Source organism: Castor canadensis, chromosome 14 (assembly GCF_047511655.1).
Source record: "Castor canadensis chromosome 14, mCasCan1.hap1v2, whole genome shotgun sequence".
In the NCBI taxonomy this organism is placed as follows: Eukaryota; Metazoa; Chordata; class Mammalia; order Rodentia; family Castoridae; genus Castor; species Castor canadensis.
The window spans coordinates 41,808,348-41,823,471 of record NC_133399.1 but is presented as its reverse complement, the minus strand read 5'-3'; the positions used below and the strand labels follow the sequence as shown (position 1 = coordinate 41,823,471).

Below are 15,124 nucleotides of genomic sequence, written 5' to 3'. Positions count from 1 at the left end.
CTATTCACAATAGCCAAGTTATGGAAACAGCCAAGATGCCCCACTGCTGATGAATGGATTAAGAAAATGTGGTATTTATACACAATGGAAATTTACTCAATCATAAAGAAGAATAAAATCTTGTCATTCACAAGCAAATGGATGGAACTGGAGAACATAATCATAAGCGAAGTTAGCCAGGCTCAGAAGATCAAAAATCATATGTCCTCCCTTATATGCAGACTTTAGAACTAAAACAATTGCAGTAATATTATTGGAACATGGGTCACACACTAAAAGGGGAGAGCACGTACAGGAGGAATAGGGAAAGGTAGGAAACTCAAAACTTGAAAGAATTTTATGTGCCCACTGGAGAAAAGCTAACATAGTAATCTTAAACTGACAGAGATCACTATGGGAAGGTGATGGGGAAGTAGTGAAGAGGTCTGGTACAGATGAACCAGTTTGGGTTATAATATACATGGGCATGGAAGCAGTGCTAGGAATCTCTCTGTATAGCTATCTTTATCTGAAACTAGCAAAAATGCTATGTCTTTCTTATTATTGCTTATTATTCTACTCTTCAACAAAACTGGAGAGGAGGGCAGAACAGATTCTGCCTGGAAGTGAGGGGAGTAGGGGAAAAAGGGAGGAGACAGGGAGGAGAGATGGTCCAAAGAATATATGCACATATGAATAAATAATCCAAAAAGTATAGGAATGTTAGCATGTGTTGTTGATCCTAGTTACATGGGAGGCAGAGGTAAGAGGATCACAGTTCAAGGCCAACTCTGGGCAAAAAGCATGATACCCTGTCCAAAAATTAACTAAAGCAAAAGGGTTTGGGGTATGGCTCAAGGGGTAGCAAACAGGTTCATTGTATAAGCTGCTGTTTCAGGAGAGTTTGATATTCATTAAGAAGTTCTCAGCATCACTGGGGAAATTACCTATACATTCCAAAGACATTGAAATCCCAGGGGTCTGAAAACTGGCCAAAAAAAATCCAGGCAGGCAGGAGCAACTGTATTCTCCAGGGATGTTGACACAAATGGAGTTGAGACCACAAAGAGTTGAGTTCTGGGAGCATTCGTCCACATCTAAAGAGAAAACAAGGTCTTAGACAAAACGATGAAGGATGCTGAGGAGGCAGCAGTGACTCACCACTGACCAAAGCCAATGTGCTTCCCTGGTTTCAGCCCCTCCATCTTGAACACATTTGCATCATGCAGAGAGCACAGCCAGGACCCATCAAACCTGATAAGGTTTCCCACTACTCAGGGTAAAACTCACACTCTATATTAGCTGTACAATGCCTTGAGAATCTAGTCCTAACTAGGCCCACCTACATCACTTCCACTTTTAGTCCCTTTGCAATTTGTGACCCAGATGTGCTGGTTGCTTTTAACCCACACTGGCACATCACCTCTGGCCTCTGTTCCCTCAGCCTAGAACTTCACATTCCCCTCATGAATCTCACCTTCTCTCCAAGTAATCACCGTATGATTGATAGTAATCACACACAGAAGGAAGGGGTTAAGAGCACGGACATTCTGGTTCAAAGCTTGACTCTATCAGTTACAAGTTGTGTGTGTTACACAGTGAATTGTGCCTCCCCCACAATTCTCATCTTGAAGCCTTAACACCTCCCCCATGGTATTTGGAGAAGTTACTCAGTATACATTGCTATGTACCTAGTATCTAGAATAGCACCTATCATATAATGCTCAGTAAATGAGCATATGTTGGAAGCCAGGCATAGTGGCCTATGCCCATAAACCCAGCACTTAGAAGGCAGGGGCAGGAGGATCATGACTTTGATCCTAGGATACATAGCAAGACTCTGTCTCAAAAAAAGAAAGAAGCATTTGTTGAATGGAATGGAATGAATGAATGGATTAATGAATGAATGAATGAATGAATATTGACTTTGGCTGTGCATATGAAGTTCTCGGACACAAGACAAGACACATCCTGAACTCTTCACCATTGCCTTTCAGTAGTCTTAGAACTAAGTCTTCAACAGACACATCCACCTACCGTCACATGATTCTCCCAGGCCCTGGAAACTCAGGCTTCTGCTGCTGGATTCAAATCCCGGGTTGCATGTACAATAATAACTTCCAAGAGTGTTGTAGCAAGTCGCGTGCTCTGGGCAAGCTTTGAGATGTTCACATTCGTCCACATCTTGTGAGTGGAAGAAAAAACCCAGATCAATTTAAAGGAGGAAACAAAAGTGGAAGACTGCAAATTGGAGGTTTTCTCTACATGTTAATTTGTGGCACACAAGACTGATGCTCCCTGGTATCTACATTTCCCCCTTATTCCTGGTCACATGGTGGGACATATTTCCCGGTCTCCCCTACAGTTAGACATGGTTTAACAACAGACATTCTGGCCCATAGTATTTAAACAGAAAAGTGGCATATAGTTTCAACACATAATTATCAAAGTTTGCAAAAATGTTCATAGCCCTTCACAACTCCCTGTATCCACACTTTGGGATGTGGATTGTGTGTCATATGCCACTTCTCCCATGATGAGGTAGAGTCTGATTCCCCACCACATGGTTCAAGCTGGTCCTATGACAGCCAACATTCTGTGTTGGTCAACAGAATGGAGCAGAAATGATGGGTGTCAGTTCCAAACTTGGAACTCTAGAGGCCTGTTTGCTGATCCTATTTCTCTTGGACCTCTTGCCTCTGACATCTGAACAAGCCTCAGACCAGTGTAAAGAATGATGATGTATCTCAGTGTAATGTCCTCACAGTCCTGACTTCCAACCCCAGGGAAGAGGAGCTGGAAGACAAGGAGGAGGGGCAGGAAGAGGAAGCGGAAAACAGGAAGAGGATGAGTGGGAAGAAGAAATGGGGAATAGGAGGAGTGGGAAGAGGAAAAGGAGGAGCAAGAGGAAAACAAGGACAAGCAGGAGGAGGAAGAAGAGGAGGAGAAACAGGAAGAGAAGGAAGAGGAAGAAGAGGAGCCTGAGGAGGATGAGGAAGAGGAAAGGCTAATGAGGATATGTGAAGCAAGGATAGTGCATTTAGAAAGCAAAGTCCCCAAGATGATGTGTCTGCATTAACATGGAGGGAACAGAAGGTCAAAATAAGGCTGAGGTCTGAATTCAAACACTTTTTAGAAAAAAGTTCTGAAGTTTGAAGGGAGAGCTCTCTCTATATTGAACTTCTTCAACTCAGCACCACTGACATTTGGGGTTCCATCATTCCTGGTTGTGAGTGCTGTTATGTGCATTGTAGATGTTTATCAACATCTCTGGCCTCTACCTCTGAAATGCCACCAGTAGCACACCCCTCCTCCACCAGCTGTGACCATAAGAAATGTCTCTGGACATTGCCAGAGTCTCTTGGGGAGAAAAATCACTGTAGAGAAAAAAGCTCCTTATTACTCTCAAGGACAATCTGACCCACTGTCTGACTCATGGAGATTCTCAGCAAAAGTTGAAACCCCAGATCTTCCACTTCACCACTGTGTACCCTTAGAAAAGTTGCTTCACCTCTCTGAACTCAGATCATCTAATCCCTAAAATGAGAGTCATAACCCTTCCTCTATAACCATAACCTCTAGTGAGGTGGTCCTTACTTCATTAGGGAAGTCAATAATGAAGAGCAAACTGGGGTGTGGCTCAGTGATAGAGCACTTGCCACCATGTGCAAGACCTGGGGTTCCATCCCCAGCACCACCAAAATGATGTGAAAAATAATGAAGAGCATGTCATCTATACCTTCACAAGTGGAGTTGCTGGAGATGAAGCCAACCTTGCAACTGCAGCTATAGCTTCCCATGGAATTGGTACAGTGGGAGTGCTCAGGGCAGATCCCAATGGTGAGGCACTCATCAATATCTGCAAGGCAGAGTGAATGAATAAGAGACTGAATATCTAAGTTTAGACACGTGTACTTATTCCAGTGGTAGATGTCCACAAAGACCCATACTGGAGAGCCTGAAAGTGTTACCTGTACAGGCGAAATGGCCTTGCTTTCTCCAGATCCAGTCATTTCCAGTGGGAGAAGAGAAACCTGTAAGACAGCTGCACTTGTACCTCCCCAGCAGGTTGTCGCAGGCTGAGTTAGGACCACAGCGTGTGGAGTTTTGAATACATTCGTTGACATCTGGACAGAGAAAAGGTTGGGGAGACAAAGTTCCCTCATCTTGGGTGGCAGACTATACTTTCCAAAGATGGCAAAAACACCTCCCATCCCATATGGTCTTCATTCAGTTACCCTTGGTGCTCCTTCCAAAGGAGGTGCAGTGGTGCAGTGTATGTTCCCTCCCCCTTGAATCTGAGCATGCTTGTAACTATGGTGAAAGTGATGCTAATTCATTAAAATATCATGTCATAGAACATCATGCACTTCCACCTTGTTCTCCTGACATGCTCAGTCTTGGAGTGCAACCACCATACTGTGAGTAAGCCCAACCATCCAGAAATTTTCTCAGTGACTAGGAATTAGAAAAACAAGAGGAGGGAAGAAAGAGTGTGTGTGTAAATGGGTAGATGTATGGATGGGAAGGAAGGAGGGAAGGAGGCAGAGAAAGAGGGAGGGAGGGAGGGAAGGAGGGAAGAAGCTTGGCTGTCTGGTGGGGGTGGAAGGGAGTAGGCACATCCACTACCCAACCACCATTCATCTGATCTTCCTACCACCTGCTGGAGGGTTTGGAGGGGATGTGAGCTCACCTTCACATACCACTCCTGGGCCGCTGAAGCTTTTTTCCCCATTACTGGACATGAAACCTTGTTTGCATGTGCAGAAGTAACTGCCCACGACGTTGGTGCAGATGGCGTAAGCCGGGCATGCTGTGGTGTCTGCACACTCGTTCACATCTAGGCAGCATGGAAGAAAGAGATTGGATGAGATGAGAGGACCAGATTGGGGCTTCCAGAGAACCCAGAATAAATGGTGATTATTATGTGTTAAATTATGTTCCCCAAAAGATGTGCTAAAGTCCTAAACCCCAGAACCTGTGAGTTTGATCTTACTGGAAATAGGGTCTTTGTAGGTGTGGTTCAGATGTAAGTTAAGACACAATAGTACTGGAGCAACTTGGACTTTTCATACAATATAGTTGGTATCCTTTAAGAAGAGAAGAAACACAGAGACAGGCACAGGGATAATGCCAGGTGACAATGGAGGCAGAGTTTGGAATGATGTGTCTAAAAGCCAAGAGACACCAAGAATTGCCAGCAATATCAGAAGCTAAGAAAAAAACATGAACACATTTCACTGTACAGCCTTAAGAGAGAATGTGGTCCTGGCAACACCTTGATTTCAAACTTCCAGCCTCCACAACTGTGAACAAATACATTTCTGTGGTTTAAAGCCACCCAGTGCGAGCTGATTTGTTACGACAACCTAAGAAACCAACATAGCAACATTTGTGCTTGGTCCTCACCATGACAACCCGAGACCCCTGCTGCCCCATGTGTGGTCCATGGAACGGCAGCCTGAAAATCATCTGGGATGTGGTAGAAATGTAAGATCTCAAAGCCCTGCCCCAGATCTACCAAACCAGGCTCTGCATCTCAGCAAGAGCCCCCAGGGGGCTGTGCAATAGGAAAGTTTGAGACAGTCTGATCTATGGTGCGTGGACCAGTAGCTTCTACCTCACCCTGGGTTCCCAGGAGATCCTGAAAAATCAATGCTGAATCTGAGATTCTGAGTTTTGAACACACCCCTGATGGATGCTGATGCTGCTGGTCCATGAACCACATCACGAACATCCAAGTGCCACATGGAAGCGTGTGCGCTAAACATGCAAGCTTTAGAATGAGACCAACCTTGGCGTGAGTTCCCACAGAAAATCCCAAAGCAAGGAATGGCAGCTGTTCTTCTAAACCTGATTCCCTGAGGACTGCATTCCCATCTTTTTGTATCTACTTGCAGCCATGAGGCTAAGCTCTGGTCAATGGAAACACACAGAACTGCAGCAGGGACCCTCAGTCATACCCTAAAAAGCAGAAATATGCTCTCCACTCGCTCTTCTCCCTTTCACCTGGGCCAGAACATAGAGTGGGGTGATCTCTCCTCAGTCTGGGGATGAGGCTCACACTGAGGGATGGAGAGGTGATAAGACAAAGAGCCCCTGGCAAGGTTGCCAGTTCCTACCCTGTTCCACCTCTAAGGTGGAGACTGTGAGAGAATGAAAAATAAACTTCTGGTGCAGGTGCCAGTGGCTCACACCTGTAATCCCAGCTACTTGGAAGACTGAAATTAGGAGGATCTCAGTTCAAGGCCAACCCAAGCAAAAAGGTCATGAGACCCCATTTCAACCAATAACTGGGTGTGGTAGCATCCCTGTCATCCCAGTGACAGTGGAAAGTGTAAAATAAGAGGATCTTAGACCAGCCAGCATGACCAAATAAGAGACCTCATCTCCAAAATAACTAGTGCAAAAGGGTTGAAGGTGTGGTTTAAGTAGTAGAGCACCTGCCTAGAAGTGCAAAGTCCCTAAACCCTAGTAAGAACAAAAAGAAAGAAAGAAAGAAAAAGAAACTTCAGCAACATTTAAGTTATTGTGATTTGGGTTTTATGGAAATAGTCAATGCTCTATTTTATCCACCCCAGCCCTAGGACAAGTGATTTCACCTCTCTATAACTCAGTTTACCTGTTTAGTCCACATTCTGTCAGTGCTCAAACCTCTTGGTTCTCCCTCTCACTGTCATCCAACATCCATCCATCTTTCTCCATCACCACACTTATGCTTGGTCCAGATCTGCCTCTGAATTCAACATCTCCACAATCCTCACTGTCCCCACAGTGTCTTCGCACAACATTCAGTTCTGAAACTGCATTTGATCTCTCACCCCAAACCCCTACTTTATGTGACTCACAAAGCCCCATGTAACCAGACCCGACCACACCTTAAGCCTCATGTTGTGTCAGTGTTTCTTCACTTTCTATTTCTAGCCATCCAACCACAGGGTTTTCGCATGTGCCTCTGTACCTCTGTGCCTGGCCAACTCCTGCCCATCCTTCACAACTTGCTCTAATTTCTCTTTGTCTAAGAAGCCTTCTCTAACTCCCCAATAGCTCTCTGAGCTCCTCCTTTATGGTGTGACATTGCCTGGAGTCCAGGCTTCCTGAGCTTCTAACTGGCTGGAAATTGGGAATCCTCTGACCCCCCTCTCTGAGGTCAGTTAATTTGCTAGATCAGTTCACAGGACTCAGGGAGTGTTGCTGCAAAGGACACAGCTGAAGAGATGAGCAAGGTGAGGTGTGTGGGAAGAGGGACGGGCCTCCGTGCCCTGTCCGGGCACATTACCTTCCAGGCACCTCACATACATGTTCAGCTATCTAGAGGTGCTCCAAAGTCCTTCTGGAGTTTTGTGGGAGCTTTGTTACATGGGCATGGTTGATTAAGTCATTGGGGCTATTTCACCTTCAGCTCTTCTCCCATCCCTGAAGGTTGGCAGGGGTGAGATGGAAAATGTCCCCCACCCTCTAAACATAACTTGGTCTCTTCTGTGACCAGTCTCCATCTTGAAGATATCTAGGGGCTACCTGCCACCAGTTATCCCATTAGTATGCCACCAAAGAAACGCTTATTCTGAGTATTACAAGGATTTTAGGAGTTGTGTGCCAGGCAGGAAAACCATGATTGGCATGGTAACATCTCTGTACAGGTGTCCTTCCTGCTCTCACATAGGCCAGAGTGGGACCCTGGAGCTGCTTTCAGAGTACATCCACAGGCTGTGTTTGTCACTCTAAGTGTTAAAAAGGACCAATGGGGAAGAGGAAAGGACTTCCCTGCCACCACCACAGCCCCACCCCAGGTCAGAACTTTTCACTTCTAAGATTTTTTTTCTTTTTTTTATTGTTGTGCTGGGGGATTCATTGTTCATTCATTTACAAAAGTTCTTACAATATATCAAATATATCATACTTAAATTCATCCCCTCCACTATTCTCCTTTATCCCCCCGCTGCTACCCATTCCAGAAATAGTTTTGACAGGTCTCATTTTTCCTTTTCCATACATGTGTACACAGCATTCGCACCATATTCACCCTCCTACAGCCTTTCCCCACATCTGTCCCCCTCCCACTGGTACTGATCCCCAGAAAGGACCTATTCCTCCCTTCTCTGATTTTGTAAAAGAAAAATAAATGACATTTTTGTTTGCTTAAGATAGCTGTACAGGGAGTTTCCTTGTGATATTTCCATGTGTATATGAATTATAACCTGAATTGGTTCATCTCCTCTATTTTTTTCTTTCTGCCTTAATCCCTTTTTTATGGTGGTCTCAACAGGTTTAAAAATTCTATATTCATTCTTGTATAGAGAGTAGATCAACCATACTCGCCTTCTTAACTTCCTTCTTTTACCGTTCCTCTCTCCTATGTGATCTCTAGGGCAAGATTTTTAAATGAAAGTATTTTAAAGTGATCTTTCCTTCTATCCACCATCCATTCACCTTTCCCTTGAATAAGAAAACACTTTGGTACAGCAAGGATATTATTTGTGCTTTGAGGCTAATGAACATCAAATAGATTCTCCTAAAATGTGGTACTCTGCATCTTATTTACTTTTTTAAAGAGGAATACCAAACAGTCTTCAAAGAAAAGAATGCTAAAAACCTGTTGCTTCAATACTTGAGAACATTTGCTATGTTTTGAGGTGTGAGTGTGGTCTAGGATGGAGTGCTGTCTGTGAGATCTTTAAGTTGACACAAAACGTTCTGTTCCCTCTGTGCACATTCTTGTGCTGCTAAATGCTAAGTCCTCAAAACAAATGCTACAAAAGGGACTAATGGCTCACTACAGTAAATTGATGGGTTCCTACAATGCCTATCCCACAGACCTGAGGCCAAGGACTTGGTAATGGGCAGCTGAACTCAGCCTAGGAGACAAGCCTTAGCCTTGGTCAGTTTCCTGTGAATATGGGCTCCAGAACAAACAGGAAGCCTGCACTTAAGATTTCATGTTTGAGATCATCACTGCCTTCATGTTCAAACATCTATTCACATCATCCCAATAAAGGAGAAATGCATGTTTGTTTATGGTGTTTTATAAATATAAAGGCAGTGATTTATGGCTTTAAAATGCTTGTTTCAGAACTGGAGGTGTGGCTCAAGAGGTAGAACACACCTGCTTTGCAAGTGCAAAGCTCTGAGTACAAACCCCAGTCCCACAATAAAATAAAATTTTTGTTTCAGTGACGAAGTTTATTTGAGTCAAAATGGAGCTTGTAAATTGTTCTTCATGGACAAGAACTCCACCCCACCCCTAAACTTAGTCACTGAATTGTCCTAAGATTATTTGTAAAAACTGAAATCAGGCAGTGCGGGGTCGCCTTGGCGGAGCTGCCTCCAGTGCAGGAGGCGGTGGACGCCATGGTGAAGAGCGAGGAGAAAGAGAACATCCAAAAGATGCAGGGCTTCATGTTCTGGTGCAGCGCCAATTGCTGTGAAGACAGCCAGGTGTCCATGCAGCAGGTGCACCAGTGCATTGAGCGCTGCCATGCACCTCTAGCCCAGGCCTTAGTGACCAGTGAGTTGGAAAGGTTCCAGGACCGCCTGGCCCGGTGCACCTTTCATTGCAATGACAAAGCCAAAGATTCAATGGATGCAGGGAACAAGATGAAGGGAACTTCAGATGAAGCAGAAGCTGGACAGTTATGTGACCAAGTGTGTGGATGAGCACATACACCTCATCCCGACTGACTAAGAAGATGAAAGAGTCTCTCATCCATTGGGAAATAAAAGTCTTTTCCTGTGACCATTGAGCTCAGGGCGGGAATGTATTTAAAGAGAAATGGGAATTTTAGTCGTTTAAGCAAAGTTCATGAAGAAATTAAGGATGACAACACATTTAAGGTATATTTCACTGGTTTCTGGACAATAGCTCTTTTATGTTTCCATCCTAGAAAGTGAAGTGGAAAAAAGGCACTAAAATTTGGGTGAAAGATAGCATGTGGGCAGGGGGCGTGTTTTGGAGCATAAATTCCCATGTGGCAAGTGCTTTTCCTAGCAGTTGAGATATCCCATGTACAAAGCCACAGATCTCCAAGGTACTAGATTCTTCTTAGTACACAGGTACCAACAGGCTGGCAGGTTCCTCCAACCTGCCTGTGATCTGGTGAGGGTTGAGGAGAGGGTGTGTCTTATTTGTTGCCAACCTCCTGTTTGCCAAAAATATTTCTGTAAGTTATAAAACAAAACCCAGTAGATCACTAATTTAGAAAGGAAAGAAGGTTTCTGGGGTTTTTTTTTTGGGGGGGGGCGTTATTGGGGTTTGAACTCAGGGCCTCATGCTTGCTAGGCAAGCACTCTTAGTGCTTGAGCCACTCCACCATCCCAGATTTCTGAATTTTTATTTTGCTTGGTTTTGTTTCATATACAACAGCATAGAGTGGATTTAAGGTGTGAGTTGGGAGAGAGTAGGTTAGTTGGACAAGAACTCTGAAAGTTTCTTCTTGTGTACATCCATTTCTGGCCATCAAGATGTGTATGTGCATTTCTTGAAATTCCTGGAGAGTCATTGTCACTCTTGAGTATTGAAAGCAGAGCTTCCTTCACTGGCTTATGGGTTTTGAGGCTTTCTTCAGCAGAGCAACAGGACAGTCTTGCCTTAAAGGCAATGGAGGTTTGATCATGTCATACCAGCATCTGGTGATAAACACTAAATAGGAACTGTTGGCTGGTTAAGAGAGTTGTGAAGTACTGGACTTGCAAAACCCTGAATTTCATAAAACAGTGATGAGATAAAAGACTAAACCCAGCATTGTTTATTTAGCCCCCTGAATTAACAGAGCTTATTGAGACAATCTTCTGGGAATAGGAAGGTCAAAAAGCAAGGAAGGTGGGCAAGAACACATACACATTACCAAATGCCATTTTTGTCTGGGGTATTTGCAACAAGCAGTGTTCCTGCCCCGTCATGGTACCTTGTCTTTTGGGTAAGGACCATGTTGTCTTTTTACCAACTTATTACTTGAAATGATAATATAGCCTGTCTGTTTGCTGTGATGTATTTTCCTCGTAGTATGGTTTTAAAATAAATGTTCATTGTCTCCACACTTTCCTGCTATCTGGACAGTGAATATATAGCTTTCTTAGTATGCTTGTTATATGTGCAATAAATTTCTTATGATGTCCAGAAAAAAAAAACTGAAATCAGTGATTAAAGAGAAGCTAGAATCTTGAAAAATACTCATTTTTTATTGTTTCTGTAATTAGCTATTTCATGGCCATACCCTTCACCACTCTGAGCTGCAGAAGGATAAGGTCACAGGTGAGTGTAGGCTCCAAGGAGCTCATTCAATGCTCTCATTCTTGCAGTTGGCAGAGTTAACGGCCCCTGCACAGACGGCTAGGACATAATTCCCAGGAACCTAAAATAGGTTATGCTATAGGACAAGAGAGAATTAAGGTTGCAGACAGAGTTCACTGATTTTTAGATACTAACCGTCTGACTTCAAGATAGGTCTGACCTGGATAATGTAATCACAAGATCCTGTAAGTGAAAGACATTTGCCACACTTGTTTTTGTCACATTGGTCTTAGTCAAACTCGTGTCCCTGCAGCCTGCCCAGTTTATCTCCCACCCCTGCATGAGGCCTCAGATGCTATCTCTCTTGTCATTTCCAGCTTCCTCTTTCACCTACAGTGATAACATTTACCCTTGCAGGCTTCCGGTGTCCTCCAGCTCTAATCTGTCACAACTTGAGGACTTCCAGAGCCAGAAGAACAGCTGGGTACCCGCCAACCTCTCCAACTCATCTCCTGCCCTGTCCCATCGCTCAGTTCTCCAAACTCTTTCATGCCCCAGGACCTCTGCACATGCTCTTCTGCCTACTAGGCATGCAGGCCATTCCCTTCCCCATTCTTTTTCCTAGGTAACTTCAATCCATCCATCCTATTTTTTTGGTGGTACTAGAATTGGAGCTCAGGGCAAGCACTCTACCACTTGAGTCACACCCCCAAGCCTTTTGTTTTTATTATTTTTTGGATAGGACTTGTGGCTTTTTCCCCCAGGTCTGGCCTCAGACCACAGTCCTCCTACCTGTGCCTCCAGTGAATCTGGAGACCATGAAAGACCATGTTCAGTTTTTTTGTTTGTTTGTTAAGATTGGGTCTCACTAACTTTTTCCCCAAGCTGATCTTGAACTGGGATCCTCCTGATCTCTGCCTCCTGGGTAGCTGGGTAAAGATGTGCACAGTGACACTCAGCCCCTAATCTACCCACCCTTACGTATTAACCCAAGCCTCAATTTCTGAATAGAGTTGTCCAAACAATCTCAATGGGTCCCTTTTTTTAAGTGCTGCAAGAAACAGCACTCCTTTTTTTTTAAATAAGACATAGATAATTCTCAGAAGAAAGATAAGTTGGAATAAGTCTAAAGATTATCACAATAAAGAGAAAACCATTGGTATTTGATCAAATTCAAGTCTTAGAGCAGAGGAGCAATCATAACATCAGAGAATTCAGAAAGACTTTTTAATTGCCGAACTATCCCATGTCATTAACATATGTGTTTTCTGTTGCTGTCCAAATTCAATAAAGCATTTGGATTTTTATGGTTAAAAGTGAGATTTTCAGATCATGGCCCCAGGTGAGATTCAAGTCTATATTTTCTACATTCATAACATACCATAGTATTCCTTAAACACCCTAAAGAACTTGGAATTCTATGTCTGCATGATTTTTACATTCTTTTCTTTCTCTTCCATTGCACACAAACTACATGACGGCAAGGCCAAGGTCAGCCTATAAGAAAACCCTATCCCTCCTGCCTGGCACACAAGACATGCCTGATAAATGCTTTAAATTAATTAATCAGCCAGGAGTGATGGCTCATGCCTGTAATCCCAGCTACTCAGGAGGCAGATGTCAGGAGGATCATAGTTTGGCTCCAGCCCCAGGCAGACAGTTCAAAAGAGCCCATCTCAGCCAGTAAAAATTGGGTGCAGTGGCATATTCCTATTATCCCAGCTACTCAGGAAACACAAATAGGAAGATCAGAGTCCTGGCCAGTCCAGGCATAAACGTGAGACCTAATTTCAAAACCAACACAAAAAGGACCAGGCACATGGCTCGAGTGGTAGAGCACCTGCCTGGCTGGCATGTGGCCCTGAGTTCAAACCCCAGTACTGCTAAATTAATTAATTTAATAAATGAATGAATTGATAACTCATCCCATTCATACACACATTACTTTGTGGCACCTGCTGCACTGAGATTGGGTACAAAGGGGACCAGGTTTCCAGTGTACAGGGTACCCCCCATCTTCCTCCTGCCTTGAGGCAAACATCCTTGTCTATCATTAATTTGGTGTCCCAAAGCTGACACCTACTCCTTGCCCAGAGTGGGAGATGTGAGGCCAGGATGACAGGTGGATCTGGGCTTAGACTTGCTGGATGAGTGACACTGAGCCTGTGTCCTCTCCCTAGGTCACTGCTCTGCTCTGCAATGTGTGCCCTAATGTCCCCATTCTCAGAGTAGCAACACTGCAACTGAGGACTTCAATACAAAATCCAGCACTAAGAGAGGACTTAATGATTGGAGGTGATCATTCTGAGCTCTGTCTAGTCCATGCTGAGAATAAGTAAGACCAAAGTCAACACAGATTCAGTCCAACTAGTATAAAGTATCCATGCTGAGATCAACTGCTCGCTCAGTCAGTAATTGCCATGCTTCCTAGGTGCTCTCTGTTACTATCCAGATGAAATTAAACACTCATATTTTTATTGTAAAAAAAAATAAAACATGAGCCAGGCACTAGAGGCTCAGGCCTGTCATCCTAGCTACTTGGGAGGCTGAGATTAGGATTGTGGTTCAAGGCCAGCCCTGAACAAATAGTTTGCAAGACCATATCTCCAAAATAACCAGAGCAAAATGGACTGGAGGTGTTACTCAAGTGGTACAGCACCTACTTTGCAAGCATGAAGCCCTGAGTTCAAACCCCAGTCTTACCAAAAAATAAGTAAATAAATAGGAACATTTATTGAGTGCTGTGATAGTATGAATTTTACATGTCAACTTCACTGGGGTCTCCAAATATTTGGTCAAGCATTCCTCTGGGTATATCTGTGGGAGTGTTTTTAGATGAGATGAACATTGAAACAGGTAGAAGAATATAGAAAATAACCCTCTCCAGTGTGGGTGAGCCATGTCCAATCATTTGGAGGCCTGAATAGAGCAATCTAAAACCACCTGACTTTTCTGTGATTACAAAGAAATCTCCCCTGTACAACAGTCTTCAAGCTGGAACACTGGCTTTTGTCTTGCCTTCATGCTCAAAATGAAATGTTAGCTCTTCCTGGGTTTCAAGATTGCCAGCCTTTGGACTTGAGCTACACCATTGGCTGTCCTGAGTCTCATGTCTTTGGCCTTCAACTAGAACTTCATCATTGGCTGTCAAGTGTCTCCAGCTTGCAGACTCACCCTGGAGATCTTGGAAGTTACCAGCCTCCATAATTTTGTGAACTAGTTCCTTAACAATAACTTATCTGTGGGGGGGAGATTATGGATGTGTAACCAAATCTTATTTTTAAATTACTATTATTTCATTTTTGACAGTACTGGGGTCTAAATTCAGGGCTTCACAACTGCACAGCAGGCACTCTACCACTTCAGCCACACCTCCAGTCCATTTTGCTCTGGATTTTGGAGATGGGGGTCTTGGAAACTATTTCCCCAGGCTGGCCTTAAACTTCAATCCTGGAGGGATTCCAAGATGGCGGCTAGAGGGAGGAAGCAGAAAGCGAGCCTCCTATAGTGAAATCTTGGAGAGACGCTGGAGACACACTTTGCAGGCAAAATCACCGAGAAGAGGCAAAACTTTGACCCCTCCACATCTCCAGCCGACGCAAAGAATCTCCACTTCACGTTAAACGGAGAAACAAGGAGGGCCCACAGGCCGCCAGTCTCCCATGCCCAGACAGCTTGGGAAGACGTGGACAAGGTGAGCTTCGTGGTACTGTGGTACTCCCACAGACAACCCTGGGCCAGAGCAGCATAGCCCCCTGGACAGACCAACCTCCACCCGGGGAAAAAAGAGAAACTGACCAATAAGCAATAAGAACAATAAAGACACGTGGGAAAGAGGGTGGGGCACACTGAGCGTCAAAGATTGGGGGAAGGGAATCCTTCCCGGAACTGTAAATAAACAAGCCGGACGGGCCGGAG

At 44.2% G+C, this 15,124-nt stretch overlaps 1 protein-coding gene and 1 pseudogene across 5 annotated transcripts in view; one reads left to right on the top strand and one right to left on the bottom strand.

The window, feature by feature from the left end:
• The window catches only part of Adgre1 (adhesion G protein-coupled receptor E1), a 76,933-nt gene that overhangs the window by 43,097 nt on the left and 18,712 nt on the right, over nt 1-15,124 (bottom strand). For all 5 annotated transcript variants that reach the window (XR_012441404.1, XM_074054449.1, XM_074054450.1 and 2 more), the window contains exons 3-7: nt 4,673-4,819; nt 3,951-4,106; nt 3,719-3,838; nt 2,017-2,163; nt 927-1,076 (exon numbers count right to left, since the gene is read on the bottom strand). Coding sequence is in view for 4 of the 5 variants with exons in the window: in XM_074054449.1 (XP_073910550.1) it covers nt 927-1,076; nt 2,017-2,163; nt 3,719-3,838; nt 3,951-4,106; nt 4,673-4,819 (720 nt within the window). In the remaining variant the exon portion in view is untranslated. The remainder of the gene's footprint in view (nt 1-926; nt 1,077-2,016; nt 2,164-3,718; nt 3,839-3,950; nt 4,107-4,672; nt 4,820-15,124) is intronic.
• Nucleotides 9,285-9,719, top strand: LOC109686331 (protein FAM136A pseudogene; annotated as a pseudogene).